The sequence below is a fragment of the Eimeria maxima genome, genomic scaffold (genome assembly GCF_000499605.1).
Source record: "Eimeria maxima Weybridge genomic scaffold, Emw_scaff12, whole genome shotgun sequence".
In the NCBI taxonomy this organism is placed as follows: domain Eukaryota; phylum Apicomplexa; class Conoidasida; order Eucoccidiorida; family Eimeriidae; genus Eimeria; species Eimeria maxima.
In genome coordinates this window covers 103,031-123,563 of record NW_013563426.1, presented here as the reverse complement: position 1 = coordinate 123,563, position 20,533 = coordinate 103,031, and the positions used below count along the sequence as shown (strand labels likewise).

Genomic DNA, 20,533 nt, shown 5'->3' with positions numbered 1-20,533 from the left:
TATATATATATATATATATATATATATAATATATAAAACTTTGTGAATAAGAGGGAAAATAAATAAAAAAAAAAAAGTTGAATTTTTTGTTTCTTCAGAATGCAATGAGGGCAACAGTAGATCGTTATTTGTCTCAACCTAGGAGAGAAGAAGAAGGAATAGATCTACCTGCTGCCTCTGCTGTTAGTGCCTCTTCCTCTCCTCCTTACTCCCGCATGTGGGGCAGAGAGGGTCTACCAGAGGACCTCAATCCTCTTGGCCCTAGAAGCAGCAGCAACAGCAGCAGCAGCAGGAGTAGCAGCAGCAGCAGCAACAGCAGCAGCAGCAGCAACCGGCGGAGGTATGGACTACGCAACAGTCCTTTCTTGTACTCGCAGAGCCTCTCGCAGGGAGCGCCACAATACCAAACAGCCGAGGAGGTCGCCGACCCCTCGCTGCCTCCTGTGCAACTTCTAGTGGCTGGAGATGAGCATTCTGTATCTATACGGGTAAAGAAACAGCAACCATCCCAACAGCAGCAGCAGCAGAAGTAATAGGATCAGCAGCAGCAGCAACAGAAGCAGCAACAGCAGCAAAAGCACCCCCTGTTGCTGCTGCGTTACACCATCACACAACACTGGAATTAGCTGACGGGTAGGACCCCGTGGCATTCCCCCTCAGCAGTTGTTTGTTCTCTTGCTGCACCTCATGCATTACTTGCATGTTTGTGCCTCTGCTGCTGCTTGCGCGCTCCTTCTGCCGCCAACAGCCCGTTACACCTGGCTGTGTTTGCATCCTTGTTAGCTAGCCAGGTAACTAGGTAGTCAACTAACAAGCTAGCCAGTAGGAATTGATGTATGTGAGCAGATAGCTAGCTAGATAGTGTGTGCTCTTTGGTGCGTATGCATGCAGCTGTCGGACATGGGGGGAGGAATCAGTAACGAGGCGCAGCCAAGGATATGGAGTTATATGTACACAACAGCCAAGCCTGTAAAGTACGACCCAATGACTGGGTCTGTGGTGTATTCGCAGACCCCTAGGCATCATGAGCAGCAGCAGCAGCAGCAGCACCAGGGGGGAGTAGGAGGAGCAGCTGAGACGGGTCCACCATCTCAATCGGTGACAATTGGTTCTTTAGACTTCACCACAAAAGAAGAAAGGAGACAATTCAATGCCTCCCCGCTTGCCGGGTTTGGCTGTGGGCTGCCGCTCTGCCGCCTCTATGCGTCCTACTTAGGGGGGAGCCTCTCCGTAATATCCATGCCTGTTCATGGTACTGACGCGTATATACACCTAAGACGTATTGGAGATCAGCAAGTGCGCCACACAGACAGACACCAATACAACAATAATCAAGAATAGATGCAGATGCATGCATGTAGACACTGTAGTAAGTATATAGTAGTAAATATGCATGCGCCATACACAGGGGCAACAAGGAGGTAGCACAATCATCAAGTAAACAGCAAAATACGTAAACACGAACAAATAAACAAGACAGAAAACCCTCACTAATTCCACGTGCTAGAAGCAACAGCAGCAACAACAGCAACATGAACAGCAACTGGAACTGCTGCTGCTGCTGCTGCGGTGGGTTTGGGGGCATCACTAGATATATTCCTTTTTTTTTTCTGTAGTCTTATTGCAGTAAGGGAATATATTTGCTCCGAAGCTTTCTTTGTTTGTGCCTCCTGTTCCTCTATTAGCGTCTACCTCCTGTTTATGTCATTCTTTTCCTCCTTATTTACTACCCTTTGTATCGTTTCTCCATCTCCCTGCTTATGTTGTCCTTTCTTTCACTGCCCCGTCTCGCTTGTGTGTGTTTGCTTCCCTTCGCATGCTTCCTCTCTCCCCAGGAACTTATGCCTTCCTCAAGTGCTTGGATCCAGCCACACATAGAGGGGGCTGCTCCGCTTGTCAGGGGGCCCCGCATGCGCTGCAGGGCCACTTAAGCTGATCCTTACTTACTTACTTGGCGAGTGTTGCGGAGGTTGCTACGGCGTAACCACTGCAGCCTCCCTAGAGACAGAGGTTGTGGAGAGGCGCGTATGAGGGAACTGCAGCAGCAGCAGTTGCTGCTGTTGTTGCTGCAGTTGGAGCTGTCGCTCACTGCTGCTGCTGCTGCATACATTACATCTCTCCCAACCCCTTCCATGCCGGGATTTTTTACACAGTGCAGATGCCTGCAAGCTCCGTGCCGAGCTCTCCGGCACAGCGCGGGACCTTGGATGCTCGCACTGTGGGCCCCACAGACTGACTGCGGTTTTCGTCCCTCTGCCATTTAGAGATAGAGACCCACATCCGGGTAACTGTGTGTCCGCCCTTATCACCACAGATAGCCTGGATGTTGATGCATGCAAACTCTCAACGGCTATATCGAAGCTCCTCTCTGTTGGCAGAGGCGGGAGATGCCCGCAGCACACATAGCCCCAATTCGGGCCCCAAGGGCTCTACAATTACTTGAAATTACTTGCCTCGCAGCCTCTTGGCTAACAAGCGCATTACATATCGAATTAGCGTGTAGGCCGCTATTGAACTATTCACCAGATGTACTCGAACACTAGATTTTTCATAAGAAAAGACGTGGCTATACATACACGACGGGTAGTGCGCGGCATTGGGGGTGGCTGTATGCTAATATGACTAGCTTCTGGGTTGCTTGGTGCCTTGTACGCATAGCATGAGCATGCATACACGTGCATGCTCATGCACATTCACGTACAACTATGCAATAGTGTCCGTGTTCACTTGTACCTAAGCAGAGACGTGCGGCTTCCTACACGTCATGTTGGCAACGGCAAACAATTATTATTAGAAAATTAAAAAACAGGGTCATCCTCGCATCCTGATGCGGGAGAACTGCAATTAGGTATGCTTGCATGCAACACACCTGGAAGCGCAACCATCCTGAAGCACAAAGACTGCTTGCATGTCTTGCGTCCACAGAGACACGAGCGCCAAGCGGAGAAAAAACACAAAAGCCTATATGTGCAAAGAACAGTTGTTACCCGAACACCTAAGGTGGTGGATAACGTCTATATGTTTGATATGCGCTTCTTCTCAGGCACATAAGTCTGCCCTATATGTATATTAAAACGTTTCAGCTGCACACAGCCCATGACAGAGAGGAACTGTGCTTGTCTCTGTGCATGCACTTTCTGTCTAAAGGGCATGTATCTAGCCATGAAGCACTCTCTGTTCACGTTTTTTGTTTCCTTTTCTTCTGGTTTGCCTTCGGTCGTATCGGAATGGATGGAGCTCGAAGGACTCAGTACTTTTCCGTCCAACAAACACTCGACTGCGCAAGCACTTCATTTCTCTAGCCGCTTCATACTGCCTCCCTTTATTCCGTGGAGCCAAACGCAGTCTGCCTGCCCCTCTCCCACGGTTTCCCAGCCTGTTGGTTCCTCTTCCATCTGGATAACTATATAGTTAGTTAGCTCTTGGCTAGATGCACGCAGCAGACTGGAAGTGAGATTTGGCGCCCTTGCTCACGCAGCGAAACAGTAGAGGTGTGCATTTCGAGCTATCCAGCTGCCTGACAGGTACGGTCAGGTACAGTCGATGGATGTCCTAAAGGTCTCTATGCCGATCTCTTTCTGAAGCTGCCTGGTAAGCCTTCTCCACTTCTGCAGCTGCGGTGTCAAGAAAATTCTTGTCCATCTTGAGCTTGCGTTTCATGCGCAAGGCCATCCCTGGAACTTCTTGGCGCCAAGTGGTCTCTAGGGCAATATCGAGCTCTGCAGAATCACCCACCACAAGGATACAGATACACACGCTGATCTTGCTGCATGCATGCACAAATGGCCCTCTAGGGGCGTTGCAGGTTTTCACGCAGCATGCATCGAACTACCATTCTACAGCACCTTCTAGCAATACTCGGCCCCCACTGGGCCTGCCGGGAACACGACGTTCCTCGCCGGTTCTCTCCGTGCATTCAATGCAATAACACCAGCAGGAATAGCCACTACCACAGTAATAGCAACAGCAGCAACATCGACAAAAGCAGGAACCCGTCCACCAGTACCATGGTCAACCAGGAGAAACAACACCCAGTCAGCAGCACCGAACGAAACAGCAGCAGTAGCAGTGGCGATCTGTTGTGCATACCGGGTCCAGCAACATAAGGTCTTCCTAACCAGGTGTGGATGAAAGGGCTGCTACAGAAGCTGCTCCATGTGGCTTCAGGGAGCAGGTCCGCAAGAAGGGTAATGCTGCACGGGAGGGCGTGAACGTGAGTCCAGACAAGCGTCATGCTTTGTTTGAACTTGAAATACTTCTTAAGGCCCGTTACCCGCGATGCATAACCAACAACTCTCCTCAAGCGGCTTCCCACCCTCACGGACTCATCCAGCCAACACAGTCCCGAGTACAAAATATCCCCCCCCTTGCGTTCAAAGACGTGGGCGCGGGCAAGCGAATGCAGCGGAATCTGCAGCAGCATACACCCTCACGCATGCACTCATCAATGTATGCACATGACGACTCCCACATAGATAGACGCAAACTATTCTACCAACGCATCCCTATGCATACAAAACAAAGACACCAACCCACAAACATAATGTACTAAATCTATAAATTCATCCATCCATGCGTATGCATATACGCATGCACCTCCATACGCACTGACAGACACCTGCGCAATATAACACCGCAACTGTCTGGATGTATGGAGAAAGAGCGAGCCGCACCACTACAGTATGTTCCCAGTCGCGCTCCATATACCCTTTTCCTTTTGACTGCCGCAAGTCAGGAACAGGATCAACGTCAAGGACAATGTGGTGATATATCGCGCCGTGCCTATTCAGCTCCTCAATCGCAGCCTTGTCGCCTATCTGTGAACCAGCAACACAGCAGCAGTCACAGCAGCAGAAGCTCACCAACAGAAGTCCCATGCGGGTCGGACAATAGAGTAACAAAGCTTTTCGGAGGTAATCACACAGTGAATGCAGGGCCAGTGTTTGCCATTGACCACTACTCTAACGCACAGGGCTCCGTACAAACTTGCGTCTGAAGCTAAACGATAGCTGCATGCTATAAGTTGCACGGGAAAAACGACCTGTGTCCCGTGTGTGGGGAGGGGGGGGCGCGATACATATGGGCGTGGGTAGCAAATAATGCGCTGTAAGCCAGGTAGTACAAGTAGAGGAGCAGCGAGTGGCGCTCAAGCACATTTTGCCTGTTGCGTCTACTGCAATTCTCCTACTCAAGCAAGCAACAGGAACTCCGCTTACCATAGGAGAAGCGAAGGTTATGCAGTAAACTGCGACAAGGCCCTTCTTGACGAACGCACTGAGGTGTTTCGAGACAAACCATGCCGCGTAGCTGGCAGAGGCCCCTCCCTGGGAATGTCCCGTGAACACAACCACGAACGGTTTCTTCTTGGTGCTTTTGCTTCTACTGCGGCGGCGAAGAATAAGCTTAACCTCATGAACAAAACGTGTCATGGGTTTTCTGATTGTCTGGTGGAACAAAAAGTTCAATCCCGAATGTACCCAGGCGTTCGGGGAAAAAAATGGATCGCGAATCGCTCCTACCATCGTGTTAAACGTCCATTGCTGCATGCGCACACCCAAGGTAAATACACACGAACTCACATACACACACAATCCACATGCAGGCATGGACCCCACCAAGCCATAAACACAGCCATACGGGTGCCTCAGTGTACGTGAGAGGATGGATGGATGGATGCATTCATGCATGGCTCAAGTAGCCCAGCACAGCGTCACAGTGTCCGCTCATGCATGCTGAAGCTGCTGCTTTCAGTCGGACCCCTGCCAAGGGGTCCGACTGAAGGCAGCAACACGGGGCATCGGATGAACGGTGGCCAACTATCTTTCCTCATCAGCAAGCGTAAGCACAGGTGTAAACCTGTATTTGGTTGTACTGCAGTCTGCTGCCTGCACACCTTAGGCTGGCCTGTGCCTTTGAATGCCCATATGACGTCTGCTCGGTGTACGGGTATCGCCAACGTCTCTCCTTCCCGTGGCTGTTGACCATCTCTGTCACTGGCCCCTATGCCTACATCCTCGTCAACATTCAACACCAAGGACGGCAGCGTGGCAACGTTTCCGAATGCACTATCGCTTCCTGCTGCTGCCTCTGCTGTGGCTGAAGCAGCACTTGCAGTCTTCTTCGCTGCAGCAGGTGAATCACCAGCAGCAGGGGACGATTTGAGGTTCAAATCCCATCTGAAGACCAGAGGTGCTGGTATTGTCATGCGGTGAGTGGCATCTCGATCGCAGACATCCGGATTAATAGATGGAAGCCGTTTGTCCTGCACAATAGTGTGCGGAGGCTTGGGGTTGCCGACGATCTCCGAAAGGGATGGCACTGCCTTGGCGTCCACCAATTCCCGCGTCCTTTCATCCAAGATATAGGGTTCAGTGGCCCCCAAAGAGGAAGCTTCGGGGGACCGCGAAGCTCGCACCACACGGGGTGGAAATCCGATTGAGCGAACGAGCTTCAGGTTAGAATTTGATAGCGCGCGAGACCCTGCCTCCGTCAAACGGCCCCCAACAGAGTGCATAAGAGCTGTCAATACACACCAGCAAAAGACATCACGCACGTACACATTCACGTGGGCCTCGGCAAGCCTCAAAAACATACGTGCACGCATGCCGCAGCACTCCTCTCACTCCCTGCCCCCCGCGGTTAACGCCATGTCTACTGATTTGCTTGCGCCCCGTACTACTGCGTCCTAGTCTCTCGTCTCCCGTGTCATTCTGTCTCGCTATCGACTCTCTGTGCCTTGCTGCAAGCGTGAGTCTCCGCGTCAATGTGGTTTCTCTCTGTCTTCCTCTCTCCCCCGGGCACATACCATTTTCCGAGAAAAGGGCGGTGCCGACGTAGGAAGGAATGAAGTGTTTTAAAAGTACTTCGTCGAGAGGAACGTTGGTGTAGTCGTCAATGAGATCCGAGATTCTATATGCGTAGTATGCGAACTGCCAAAGCACAAGAGCTGACCGAAAGTACAGTCGGTGCACGCGCTCGAGTCTCCGCGAACCCTTGAATTGCCTGCCGTCCGCAAACACCTCTCCGCCTAGTGCCCGCATCTCCAAGGGAATATCGACTGTTGCCTGATGCTTATTGAACAGTTCTAGCAGAGGAGACGGTGGTGCAGCAAAGCGCTCCACTGTACGTCTCCCAATAGACGGCAGCAAACGGTAGGGAAGATGCGCACGACAATTAAAGACTGCGAAACAAAAAAGCAAGCCAACTCAATAACCGGCACGTCGTGGATGGCAAATACACATCAAGGTCTGGGCAGAGGCGGATGCCTCGGTGGGAGGCAAACACAGAGAAAGCAAAATAACGCGGAGGCTCACGCTTGCAGCAAGACAAAGAGAGTAAGGCAGCGAGAGAGAATGATACGGGGATGAGAGACTAAGACGCAATGGTAGCGATGGAACAAACGCACCGTAACAGAGGCGACAGGGAATGAAATCACACTACTAGACAAACTCTACCCGCTAGATCCGAACACAGAGGCGACTGTGCCATTGGCGTCCGTGTTTCCACACGGACGCCAATGGCACACGAAAGATAGCAGCAGTTCCAACCGTGATGAGACTCGAACATGCAGACGCGTGCATGGATGCAAGTATGCATGCACGCGTGCAGACGTGCATGCACGCAAGAACGCCAGACGGTGCTCGGTGGCTGTGTATCGTTCCCACTTGAGGAAGCCAAGGAAAACACGACGGGCTCCGGTCCTCTATTTCTCTGCAATGCATGCAACGCGGCAATCGGGAAAAACAGGTCTTCAGCAGCCTTCACCTCTGGCCACACTCTGCCCTTCAGCTCTGAACAAACCAGACCAACAATGACACACAGCTTCGAGCTTCCATACGAACGCATTCCAGCGGACGCTACACCAGAATCAGCGGCAGTAGCAGTGGTTTGGCTGGTGAACGCTGTGACCGCCCGTAGTATATGGTGGTGCGTATCCATGTATGTAGCTGAATGCAGATTCTTTCATTCGACAGAGGCAACGATACACAAGGGAAAGAGAGTCACAGCAGTGGCCAAGCTAAGAACACGTTTGCAACAATGAATACAAATACAGCTGATAAGCGAACTACCAACAAAACATGCAGGAGAAGGTCATAGCTCAGCGGTTCTTCTGTCATGGCGGGCAGATTTGTATAACTGCCCGCTGTTGAAGGAAGGACACCAAAGAGAACAAACAGGTTAGGTGAGGCCGTGAAAAATAAACGCATGCAACACTGACGAAAGAGGGCCTTTGCGACGTTTGGCCTATCGGGCAAAAGCCCGTAAGGGGAGGTTACAAGGCCGTGCCACCACTTGCGGGTCGGATCGTATCCGCCCATCGAACTCCTCAGCTCCTCGGCACTGGTGGCGTTGGTCCCGTCCAATTCCTCCCCCTCAAAGAGCCTCTCATCTGCTAGCTCTACTACTGATTCTGATTCCGCTGCACTCGCCTCATTCGAAGGGGCTGCTGCTGCTTCCAATTCTGCTGCGGCAGCTGCGTCCTCCTCCCCTAGAGAAAACGCAGCAGGTGGGACCGCAGCAACAGGTGATGCAGGGGGGAGCCTTGAATTGGAACCTGCCGCATGGAGGCGCACTAACTGTCCCATCTTCTCCGCAAAAGCGGAAAGGTGTCTAAAGGAACAAGCTGCAGCTAACGGCCCCAAAGGTTTGTCCATAAGATACACTGGAGAATACAGGCCCCCGCACTGCAGCTGGTCTCCATAAGCTTCAGGATGATACAACGCTGATGTGCCGAAGTCCCGAAGGTCAAACACTTCAACTACATCTCCTAAGGACAAAGAGGAAGGAGGCTGCGGCCCGAGGGCCACTCGAGATGTTGCTTTTCCTGAACTGCCGGCGGACTCTCCTGAAGGGTCCACTGCCGGGTTCCAAGTAAACTTGTCCACCCACCAGCTGCGTGCTTGCCGCTGTGCCAGAGGAACCCAGTAGAATTTGCTGCCGCTGCTGTTGCTCTCTTCAACCTGCAACCCCAACGGCTTGTCGTCACTGATTTCGTCCCAGTACTGCTGCTGCTGCAACGGTTTGGAGCTGCTGCTGCTAGCATACTCGGGGATTTGAATGGGGGACACCCTCCTGCGAAGACGTTCATTTTCTTCCTCCACCTCTTTCAGCTCTGGTGTGATGCCCTGTAACAGCGGTCTGTGGTTGAAGTCAAGTAAAATCGGGGCCTCCGCGGCGACGCAACTATCAAAAAGGCGCCGAGACTCACCTGTGTCGGTCAGCGGCTCCCACAGCAAATGCAGCAGATTCAGCGAAAGTCCTTCCTTACCGCTGTTTTTGCTGCTGTTGCCGCCGCTATTGTTGCTGTCTATGCTGCTGCTGCTGCCCGTCTTCAAGAACGCGTCTAAGGCATCGCCCCCAGCAGGACCATCCGACGGCACATGCTTCGAAACATCGCTAGCCCCAGAGGCATCCTCGGCACCACGAGCCTTTCTCGATGCCCCAGATTCCCGCTTATTATTTTCTAACTTATGCGAAGGATCCCCTGATGTCCCGTCGCTTGATTCAAAAGGTTCTATGCAGATAGCATGAAGCAGCAATAGCAGCAAGCTGCACCGTAGAGCAGCAAGCAAGAGGCGTCGCATGTGCGGCGTCTGTTGCCCCATACTGGCCGGAGACTATGACGAAGACAGAGGGAGCACAAGAGCGGCTGTTTTAGGTGTTTATCTTGCAGCTGTTGCTGCAAGATAAGCGTTCAGATGCAGGTGTTGTTCCTACTGCAGCTGCTACAGTTACAGCTGTTATGGCTGCTGCTTTTGCATCTACAGTTCCTGAAAACACGGGTGCAATAACTGCTCCGGAACGTTGTGCCGCTGCTGCTGCTGCTGCTAAAGATGCCAAATATGCTGTTGCTGGTGCTGCTGTTGATGGTGCCACCCCGTGTGCGGGCGCTGGAGTTTGAGCCTAGGGCAAGAGACTGTTGCAGCAGAAAGAGGATATGTGGGCGAATGGTGGGCGTCCGAAGTCATGAGGCCACAGCTTTTCATACAACTAGAAAACTCTAGACTCTGCGGCAGGAGAAAAGAGCCTCTAGATGGTAAACCCACGTGTCCATATGCTATGCTATCATTTAGATGACAACAACACACACTCGAGAACTGCTGGAGCTTTCTGTCCTCAGTTACGCTCGCCTCAACATTGAATGCCTCTTCCTGTGGGCGTGCGGCTCCGGAGCAGTCAACAGAACGAAGGAAGACCGGTAGGGGTCCCCGTCACCACAGAAGACTTCCGATGCATGTGCAGCGCAAGAAGAATAAACAAAAAAACTAAAAAAAGAGGTACTAACTACATTCGTGGGCCTTACTGGGGCTGTCCCTCAGGGGGCCGCTGTTCGCTCCAGCCGCGCTGGTTGCGGCTGCTGCGGCGGGAGCTGCTCTTTACAGCATTTGCATGTTTGTTGGGCGTTTCTGAAAACCTCCTACAACAGAGAAAAGCAAAACTGACGCCATAATATGCAAAGCACTTCGTCTGCGAACGAATTTAGGATGAAGTCAACTGTGTTATTTAAGGTGCCAGCGATTGTATGGCTCGAGCGCTCCCTGGGTTTGGGATTCTCCCAAAAGAAATTTCTAAAACGGGGAACTCTCACTAATTTGACAGTGTAATGATGTTCCCTTACTCATAGTTTCACTTCGCCTGCTTTTGCTCGGGACAGTCGCCACGTACGGGTTTACGATGTGTGTTCGATCCAATCGAAGGAGAGCAACGAGCGACAGTGAATAATTAGAAAGATTTTCTTTAAAAGCGTGTGCCTTGCATCACCAGTCTAGACTTTCTGTGCAAATAAACCCAAGCGTCTCCGCCTGAGGGAGCGTAGTAAGTGTGACAGGTTGCAGCGCAACTTACTGGGACTCAAGGTGGAAGATAATCCCACACACAAGCACAGCCAAACAGACCCGCAGTGCTGCATACTGTAGAACTGTATGCAATTGGTTTAGAACTCGGATTGCGTGTAGGATGCCTATTAAGACACCGCCTTTGTTCATGAGCTGCCCGGAGGCAAGCGTGCTACTGTCGCGCAGACTATGCTGCAGAGAGAGCATTATGTGTTGAGGAAATTTGTTTGTGGAGATTAACTGAGATGTACATGGGGTTTGACGGTACTAAGCCTGATAGCTAGTGCAAATGGATCTGTAATACCTTGCTGCACGCACGTCTACGGGCAAAGCAGCTACAGGAAAGCCTAGTGATTTACAGGCTTGAGTGAGCAAGAATAAACCTATTGAATGCACCTGGAAGGCTGCTCCTCTGTTAGTGTTTGAATATAGCGTTTACAGATTAGACGTCTATTCACGGGGACCGCTCTCCCGTCCCTTGTTCCCTCAGTGACTCGAATTGCACGAGCTGCCGACGGTCAGCGCACCCGTAAACAAAAGTAGAAATCTAACCATGTGAACGAAGCGATAAGAAACAGAAATCAAGTAGGAAAAAGGAATAAGTACGGAAAAATTAGGAAACGGAGACCGGGGAGGGTCTCTCTCTCTGACGTCTCCTTTTTAAATCCTCTTCCTTCGAGGAACAACTAGAATGAGCACAGAAACCAGCGGAGCAAGGGCAGCATTTCCCTATTATGTAGGCCTCTGGGAGAGGCTATTGTATTCTCTGCAGCCCACTCAAGACCTGCTGTTGGCTGCCTCGACCCACTGCCGAATGATGTCACCTAACACCGCTGGCAGCTGCCGAGTGTCTCTGACCACTGCATAGTAGGGGAAGGGAAAGTCTTGCAAATAAGGTGTGACCTCCATGCCGCCACCAGGCAACTGCTGCACTTGCTTCAAGTCAAATATGCTGCTGCTGTGCGCAGGCACGCCTGAAGTTGCACCGGTCCCACAGGGCTGCAGCTGCTGCTTTTGGGGGTCGGGATCAAGAATGAGCAGCAAAGGGATGCAGCCCCGTGCAATCGCTGCGTTTACCCAGGGCCGTGCTTGCTCCTTATTGAATCTGCCGTCAGACAGGATGAGAGCCATGCTTGTTGTGTTGCTGCTGTTGCTGCTGGTGTCCTGGTCAAGCTCATGTATCGCCAGTTGCAGCATATCCGTTACGGCAACTTCGTGGCTCTTGTGCGACTCCTCTTTAAAGCTGCAGCGCTGTAGTAGTCGCTGCCCATCCGCCGCAGAGACCTGCGACGTGGGGTGTATGCACACTTCCGGCTTGGGACCTCCAAACGTACACACGCTAACAGTGCCGATCTGCATAGATAACAAAGAAAGACACAGAACACGCTTCGGGTTTTCTTGCACTTCCAATGTATTCGTCCATGCAAAGTCAATGCTACCGCCCCGCCGACTGGCCTCTCCATGATGGCAGTGAAACAAGGATTAAAACCGGCAGCAAATACATGCATGCAAATGCATGCATGCATTCAAAGACTAAAAGCATGGAGGTAAGCATTGAACTCCAACCGTTCGATGCAATCATGCAATTAGCACAATGCATGCAGTCGAGACGCATTCGCGCATGTAAATGAGATACACGTATTTTTAGTTCCATCCACAGAAGAACCAATGCACGCATGCACGCATCTAGTGTAGTGTACGTGTGGCCCGGACTCGGCTTGAAAACTACTATAGAGCGTCATGGGGATGCAATGCCATGGCGGCAGTCAGTCCCTCTCTCAGTTAGGTGTCTTCCTCGTCAGAGGCCACAGACAAAATCACGTATGAAGCACAGCAGACTGCACGCACTACGAACACAACGAACTCGAAAATGAAGCGAGCATCAACGCCAGAACGACAATCCCTATCGATGGTCGATGAACACGCAAGAACTCTTGGACCACACCAACCCACAGACAGGCATATGTGAAGCCTGTTTGTATGCATGCACGCATAAAGTAGAGACGCTTGGCGATTCTGTGTCAGATGCATGTGGCAGAGCAAACCTGGAGGTGGTTGAACGCCTGGGACAAAAGGACAACTGCTTCCAGAGCACTTGAGGCGGCATTTAGCTGCTGCATGGAGCTACTGCAATCAATGCCCACAAGTACGCGGTACTGAAATCCTTGAGGGCGCCGCCTACGGAGCCAGAGGCGATCATCTCGCTGCGATGAGGCAACGTAGGCCAACACCCGCCGTAGGCTCAGCTTTTTCCCTGGACACACTCAAGACCACATACACTCGTCATTAAGAAATAGCCTCCAAGACGTAAAACCAAACGGGGTTTTCAAGCACTACACCTTGCGCTGCTGATGTGCTGTCGCGCTGCCGGCTCCAATTTCTAACCCTAAGCTCCAGAGTTAACAAGAGGAATAAAGTAGCTAATGATTTATAGTTCACAAAGAAAACGACAAACATTTCATAAACACGCACGACGTCCAATATTGTAAATGTGCATGCATCGTGCTGAATACAGTCCGTTGCATGCATACCGTGGCATGTAGGTGCAACTGTACACGACCTTTGCATTCTGTAAGCGCCCGCAATACATGTAGCAGAGTAGGAAACGTTCTGCTCGACCCTGTGCATGCATGTGTACATACCTGATCTATAGCCTCCTTCCCAAGCACCATTCGCAGTCGGCTGCAGCACTAAACGGAGCGTTTCGCTGAGGCTCACGGCTGCTGCTGCTGTGCGGCCTTCCAATAGATGCCAAAGCGCTGTACATACATGCACAGAGTGGAAGTGGATGCAGAAGCATAAGTACATGATATCGTGTATCTAGGCAAGCTCATGCACACTTCTCTGCTGCTGAAAGCACGCATGTATTGAGTTGACCACAATATACGCGAGCACACGGCACCTGTGAAATGTCATAGTAGGATTTAAAGTGATAATTTATACTGCACTCCGAGATACAACCAACGTTTGGTTGGCGCATGTAGATGCTGACCTGCTGCGTGTTCCGCAGACAGTCCATCCTTTCCCACGTCGTCCAGAGACAGCCTCTGGTGCAAATCCGCCTCCATTAGTTTGGTCTTCTCTTCCTCTTCTGGATTTCGTGGATCCCGACTGTTCCTATCCTGTGTTGCTCCTCCCAGGTGCTGCAGTTGCAGTTGCTGCTGTGGGTTTTGCTCTGCTGAATGCGGGTCGTGCTGGGGTTCAAGCTGCTGCAGCAGGCGAGCAGAGGCTTCGTCCTGGTCCACAGTATCCTCTTCCCCTTGCTTGTCTATCTCCATGCATTCCTCGTTGCCTCCGGCTAGATTAGCAGAGAGCTCGCAAGCCTCTCCCTTCTTCTCGGGCGTCGTCTGCTGCTCTGGGTTGACAATAGACGAGATGCATGTGTCCTCCTCTGCGCCCACAAATGTCCCACAACTGCAAACCGCAACAGTATGAGGCACCTCAGGTAAGATAATGGAACTTTTACTGACGACGATGGCCACGCAGCAAGCACACATACGCTCACTGGGCGTTGCCCCGGTGTAGCTGGGAGAGCTAAGCTGTATGAAGGCCTGTTGCACGTGCTGCTGCATTTGCTGGATCCTTTAATGATGGGCGTGAAGACGAGATAGTCAGGGCATATAAGGCCAGTGACACTGTTGCGATGAAGGGGAAACTCACTTTGATTCCCGTCTATTCGCCGCTCTTCGCCATCTTCCGCCTCATCCCTGTGCACCGTACCGCATATAGAACCTACCCCAATGAGCATCTCCAACACATGCCACATAGCCCTAAGCCCTAGACGCCGAACTGTCCTCCTTGCGATCGCAGGCTGCGTTTGCTTCTCTCCATTTCTACCCATCTTATAACCTTAATTAAACTAAAATGTAAAACATAAACCTGCTTACTGAATGTCTGCTTCCGCCAGCTTCGCACTGTTGGCGCTCTGCAAGGCCGAAGATTCTTCTGCCTCTGCGAAGGCTTCGTGAGTTCCTGAAGCTTCATCTTGTTGACAGAGCTGGCCCCGCTGTAGTTGGGATGCGTCCTCACGTCCAGCATGGCCGTCCTCCCCTTTCGAAGACTCCGGGGAGGCGGCAGCAGCTCCATCTTCATTTCCATCAATCTCCTCTCGTTGTGGCCGCAGCAGCTGCACTTGTTGCAGCCAGCGCTCCACGGCTCCGTCGTCTTCAAGCGGGTTGTTTGGTAGCGAAAACGGGGACGGGGAGCTTCTGCTGTGTCCTTGTTGGGGTCCCGCGGTGCCGCTACTCCGACTCAATGACCCATCGTCATTTGTTGCTGCAGTGGCAGCATCAGCAGCGCCATCTCCTCCCTCCTCCATGCAACCGTCTGCCCCCTCGTCGTTGATATCTCCACCATCTTCTCCGTCTGCTTCCACTGTCTCCCGCTGCACGAGGCTGCATGCACAACATCATCAAATGCAACAAGCATGCGCTTTGAGAGCCAGATACTGTCCCCCCAACTGAAAGGTTACCATCCGGCCTTGTACCCCATTGCACATACTGCTACAATCAAATAGAAACAAAGTCTCCACAGGCAGCGAACTCCAACACCAGAAAGTCCAGTATAGCACATACTGTTACTCACCTGCCCTCTCCTTCTATGCCAAATGCCCTGTGGGCATTTTGCTTAGGCGGCTTTTGGCGCTGCTCAGCGGCGAACGTATGATCATCCCCCTCATCTAAAGGAGCCTCTATACCTGCAGCAGCAACAGCAGCAGCCACGACAAGCGCAGCAGTACCACACACACCTCATGCAATTAACCCTGATGCGCTCGGAAAGCGTATACAACGCTTCGGGCACGCTATCAACCATAAACATCACACCTTCCACACAGACAAACCGAAGCATGCGCAGGGAGGGACAACTAAACCCAGGAGGTCCGGCCGATTTTGCAGTGCCCCCAGCTGCTCTGAACAGCCTCCAAGCAGATAGCGCCTTATATGCAGTTTGACTACTGCGCTATGCATTTTTCAGCGGGTCAAGGGCGAGTGGTAACAAGGATGAAGGGGTTGGGGAAAGCAGCGGCCTCAGCCACCAACTGACAGAGGTGTATCAATTATTCCTCTGTCTCCCTCTCTGGCTGCCTCTCATCAAAGGGTACCCTCAAGGGCCAAAAGCCCCAAGGAGTCCCTGCAGAGGCCTTTTCGTATCATCTTCGGCAGCTGCCCCCCAACCCCAAGATCCCTGACAACTACCACCAAGCCCTAAACCTACACCTTCAGCGCTTACAAAAACCCTAAAATGCTCAGCAAATTCTCTTTGCTCCTCTCTAAGCCTGACTAGCCTAAACCCATAGTACACCGAACGTCAACACGTTCTGTCAACACCACGCCTCACTCTTCATCTAGGTTCAGTGGCACCTCAACTAGCAGCTTTGATAGTGAAACACACGGAACAGCACCAACAACAGCATCTCCGACAACAGCAGCAATAGCACCGGCTGCAGAAACAGTAGCAGTAAAGTAGGCAGCGTCCCCCTACCTTGCACCGAAGGGTCCTGGTTGGCATCCCTGTCACTGTCTTCTGCTTCCGTTTTCTTTTCTTCCCTTGCCTCCTGCGTTTCCATCTCTCCCCCCTCCTCTGGTGGTAGAGCCGACTCCTCCTCCTCCTGTGTGTCAGCAGCAGCGGAACTGTTGTCTGGTGCGTCCCCTGCTTCATCGGAGGCTTCATCCTGGTGCATTTGCTGCTCTTCATCCCGTACACACTGCTGCTGGGGGTCTGTTACATCCACATCCATGTTCTCTCCCTCCCCAGAATCTTGACCTGCGTTGTTGCTGCCGTCTGCTGCACCAGCAGCAGTAGTATTTTCCTGTTGCTCCTCTGCGGTGCCTGCCTCTTCTTGAGCTTCTGGCTCCTCAATGCCATCCTCCTCCTTTTCGTCTCCATCTAGAGCCACATCTTCCAGCTGCAGATCATCTCCCCATCTATCAGTGGGACCTTCTCCTGTAGCCGGCTGCTGCTGCTCTTGCTCCCCGTCACCCGCTTCTCCTGACGACGCGTTGCAAGTCTCCTCCGTTTCGCTCTCTACCTCCTCCATAGCGTCTCCCGTTTCCTCTTGCATCCCAGTGTCTCCCCCCCGCAACTTCTGCTGATACTGCGGAGCCTGCTGCTGCTCTAGCCCGTCACCTTCGGATGAAGGTGCCTGTAACAGAGACAGCGCAGGCCAACACACACAGCAGCGAGTTAAGCCATAGATGCCCCCCAGACCCACCACGAGGTAGCCGGACAACCTTGCAAAACGCAAGAGAGTACTAGTAACAGGACCCATGAAAACATACGCTGAAGCGTACCTCCAGCCTTCCCTGGTCATCGCCCTCGTCCTGCGGCCTGTCCAACTGCTGCTGCTGCTGCTGCTCGCCATTAGTGTCCTTGCTGGTCTGTGATGTGTCATTGCCGTCTTTTGTCCCCTCCATCTCAACATCTCCCTGAGGGACGCCTCCCTCCGTCTCGATTGTCTCCTTTTGTTTGTTTTCCCCTCCCTCGGTATTCTCACGCTCGTCGTCGGACCCTTCTTCTCCCGTCCATCTCTTGTTCTCCATTTGTCCCCCTTCTTGCAAGTCGACCTGCCCAGCACTGTTCTCCAGCTGCTGCTCCTCCTGCTGCTGCCTGTCGCCGCCATTCTGCGAAGGCGGCGGAGCCTCGGCGTCCCCCTCAAAATCCATCGACACCTCCAGGGCCTTGTCCTGAGGCACACAACATAATGCAATAGACTTTGAACTCTAAACGAGACCCCGAAACCGTAGGTTTGTTCCACCGTGTCTACAAGGTGGGATTTCGTTGAGCGTGAGGGTGGGCATATTTGCTAAGATTATTGATGGGAATTCGATTTAATTGTTGCCGTTAATGAACAAATTGTTCGATTAATTTGTCAAATTGTTAGTTAATAAAGGCTCAAGTGTACTGCAAGCTTTGGACATCAGTTTCCAGATGTATCGTTATCCGGTGTAGGTCTAGAGTCATACATGGGGAGGAATGCGACGAAGCGCGGGGTGTACAGTTCGTAGATGCTCACCTCCTCTTGAGTCTTGGGTTTGTCTGGAGGTTTCTGCTGGGGATCAGCCTGCTCATCTTTGAGGCCATCGAACTGCCATTCATCCTCCACTTGTTCCGAAGTATCTCTTGCACCTTCGCCTTCCCCCAACCCTGTGCCTGACACCCACTCATCCCTTTGCTTCTCCGGTCTTGCTGTCGCTGCTTCTTCTGCGGCCTCTTCGGCGCTGCTTTTTCGCCCCCACCCCAGCTGCAGCAGCACCAACGTCAGCTGCAGCAAACCCAGACTCAAACGGGCTGTTGCTTCAAGCGCGTCAAACGAAGCAAGAACCACTGCTGCTGCCCGCTGAAGCGCCTGCAGAAGGACCCGCCTTGTTTGCCTGCTTGTATCAGTCGCTGCTGTAAGTGAGTCAGCTCCTGAAGCGTCCGCTTGGAGCAAAGGTCGAGACAAGAAAGCTGGCGCTGCTCTCGTAAATTCCTCAAATGCACCAATGCAGTCCTTGAAGGGGAAGAGGCATTCAAGAGATGGCACAGGCAGGCTCGAGAACACTGGCTGCTGTTGCTCTGGCTGCTGTTCGTTCACGGTGTCCTCCTTCAGCCCACTAGTGAGTTGAAGAAGAAGGTCAGCTGATCGTTGTGGGCTGGCGCCCCGGCATGCCGCTAGGGACAACTTTAGTGACTCCGTTGCCTTCGCCAAGGCTGCGCTCCCTGTGGTAGAGCGGCTTTCCGTTTCCCCCTGAGCAGCCGTAGCAGCTGAAACAAGAGCAGCAAGTTGGGCATGCAGGGCCGCGCAGGCCTTTCGAATGCCTGCTTCCGCATGAGATGGCAGCAGGCCAAAGAGGTCTTTGCTTCCCATCTCATGTTCACCTTGCGTCTTCAGAATATCTAGCGCATCTTTGCATGCAGCCTCGATCGCTCTTAGCCATTGCAGCCGGACGCGCACGCAGGTGTGCCCCTTCCTTGCTGCTGGGGCTTCTGCCGCACTTGCACTGTACGCCGATAATCGTCGAGCCTCGGGGCTGCTCACAAGCAACTGCTGCACCGAATCAATCTGCTGCAGAGCCATGCGAAGCGTATCCCATGCACGTCGCAGCTGCCGTATGTCATGTCGCAGCCAGCGGTTCTCGTCTATACCCGCTCCCGTAGCCGCCGTAGCAGCTGCTGTTGTGACGCTGGTGGCTTTTGGCCACTCGTGCCATGCCGGTGGGACTGCAGAAGGACTGTTTGTCTGTCGCGCGGAGACCGCAAACGCTAGATTGAGTGCGTCGTTTTGCACGGTTGCCTCCTGCAGCGTCGGCAGAAGAGCCCCAGCCTGCTGCAGCGCTTGTTGCAGTGTGTCTGCTGCTCGCTGGAGTCCCTGCTGCAATGTTGACGGCACCGACACTGATGGAGACACCAGAGAGACCGCTGCTGCATCTACCAACACCTGGTAGTGCGCGGCCCCTTGCCAACAACGCTGCCGCTGCTGCAGCACGTGAAGCACCAGCGCTGCAGCGAATCCTAACAGCTGATCCCGCTGTGCCAACACATCCTTGTGGGGTGTGGAAAGCTGCTGACACTGCAGCAATGTCTGCAGCAGCAAGTACCACTGCTGCGCAGCGGAGGCCCACGTGTCACCCAGAAGGTCCCCAATGGGTGTCGGGTTCTCCACTAATGCTTCTGAAACTAGCCAACTAGGCAGGTCCCGTTTGTCCAGGTTCTTGCGAGACAAAAAGGCTGCTGCTCTGGCTGCAGTGTCGTGTTGATGCAGCGCTGCTGCCTCTTGCAGTGGGTGAGGCGCTTCTGGCGGCCCTGGCAGGCCGCTAGCGTCATTTAGAGTCGCAGCAAATAGCCTAGGGTCCCCGCCGCAAACCGACAGGCAGGGCAGCTGCAAGTCGTTACGTAGCATCGAGCGGAGCTCGGCAAACTTCCTTTGCATCTGCTGCCGCGTCACCTGCCTCTTCGGCTTTGTGCTGGTTGCTGCATTTGTTCCGTCCTGCTGTTTCTCCCCCTGCTGCTGCTCTTCGGCGGTTGCCGCAGATGCCGCCGCTGCCTCTTTGACAGCAGCAATGAAATCCTGGCACACAGCCTGCACCTCTCGGGCCACATCCGCAGCACTCGCCGAGTTGCCGCTATATGGATGCAGATCTTGTAAACAAGTGCAGTCGACATCTACCGTTTCCGGAAGGCCCAGAGACAAACTCAAGAACCTCCCCACAGCCTTCACCGCTGCTGTTGCTGCTGCGTCTGCAGAATCCGCCGTTGGGGAGCTTGCTGATTCTGCTGAAGATTGTACTGCCGGTGCTGCCGGTGATGTTGAAGCACGCGTGTTGCTATAGCGAGCACTGTCTGCAGCACTGTCAGCTGCTAACCGGGCAGCGGCCAAGGGAGACAGCAGTGGCAGAGAGAGGGTTGCGGCTACGAGCTGTTCATGAAGTCGTTGCTCCGCGGGTCCCACTGCTGCATGCATGAGCTGCAGCAGGAACCCGTCGAAGGTCTTCACGTGCTTTGCCAACTGCACGTGCGTCTTGTGCACAGACCTGCAAATAAACAAACACGTACACTGCATGCAATGAGCCAATGTACGCAAGGCGCAGGAGGTGCGAGGGTGCGAAACAGATTGCACGACACGAGAGAAGAGCACAGCTTTTGGCACCAAACAAAGCGCTAAGCAGGGTGTTAAGTGTAAGACATGGCATGCAGGGTGATACGCTCGAATGAGAGGCGGC

The 20,533-nt window shown here is 52.8% G+C and overlaps 3 protein-coding genes across 3 annotated transcripts in view; 1 reads left to right on the top strand and 2 right to left on the bottom strand.

Annotated features, from left to right (window-relative positions):
* Window positions 1-104: 104 nt before the first annotated feature.
* On the top strand, window positions 105-1,341 carry EMWEY_00002490 (hypothetical protein, conserved; the record flags this gene model as incomplete). Its single annotated transcript, XM_013477358.1, has 2 exons — window positions 105-488; window positions 892-1,341. 2 exons carry the CDS (start codon window positions 105-107, stop codon window positions 1,339-1,341), a joined length of 834 nt encoding a protein of 277 aa, XP_013332812.1.
* Window positions 1,342-3,552: 2,211 nt separating this feature from the next.
* On the bottom strand, window positions 3,553-9,605 carry EMWEY_00002480 (lipase domain-containing protein, putative; the record flags this gene model as incomplete). The annotated part of the gene is made up of 8 exons (XM_013477357.1): window positions 3,553-3,719; window positions 4,090-4,411; window positions 4,674-4,817; window positions 5,217-5,540; window positions 5,894-6,519; window positions 6,806-7,180; window positions 7,665-7,790; window positions 8,219-9,605. The coding sequence occupies 8 exons, from the start codon at window positions 9,603-9,605 to the stop codon at window positions 3,553-3,555; spliced, it is 3,471 nt and encodes a 1,156-aa protein (XP_013332811.1).
* Window positions 9,606-11,612: 2,007 nt separating this feature from the next.
* EMWEY_00002470 (Midasin, related) overlaps window positions 11,613-20,533 on the bottom strand; it is a gene marked incomplete at both ends in the record, with an annotated part of 29,943 nt that continues 21,022 nt past the window's right edge. The window contains 12 exons of the mRNA XM_013477356.1: window positions 11,613-12,188; window positions 12,881-13,039; window positions 13,367-13,404; window positions 13,828-14,226; window positions 14,496-14,542; window positions 14,723-15,229; window positions 15,420-15,531; window positions 15,937-16,019; window positions 16,173-16,275; window positions 16,317-16,977; window positions 17,126-17,518; window positions 17,848-20,344. Coding sequence (XP_013332810.1) covers window positions 11,613-12,188; window positions 12,881-13,039; window positions 13,367-13,404; window positions 13,828-14,226; window positions 14,496-14,542; window positions 14,723-15,229; window positions 15,420-15,531; window positions 15,937-16,019; window positions 16,173-16,275; window positions 16,317-16,977; window positions 17,126-17,518; window positions 17,848-20,344 — 5,575 coding nt within the window. The remainder of the gene's footprint in view (window positions 12,189-12,880; window positions 13,040-13,366; window positions 13,405-13,827; window positions 14,227-14,495; window positions 14,543-14,722; window positions 15,230-15,419; window positions 15,532-15,936; window positions 16,020-16,172; window positions 16,276-16,316; window positions 16,978-17,125; window positions 17,519-17,847; window positions 20,345-20,533) is intronic.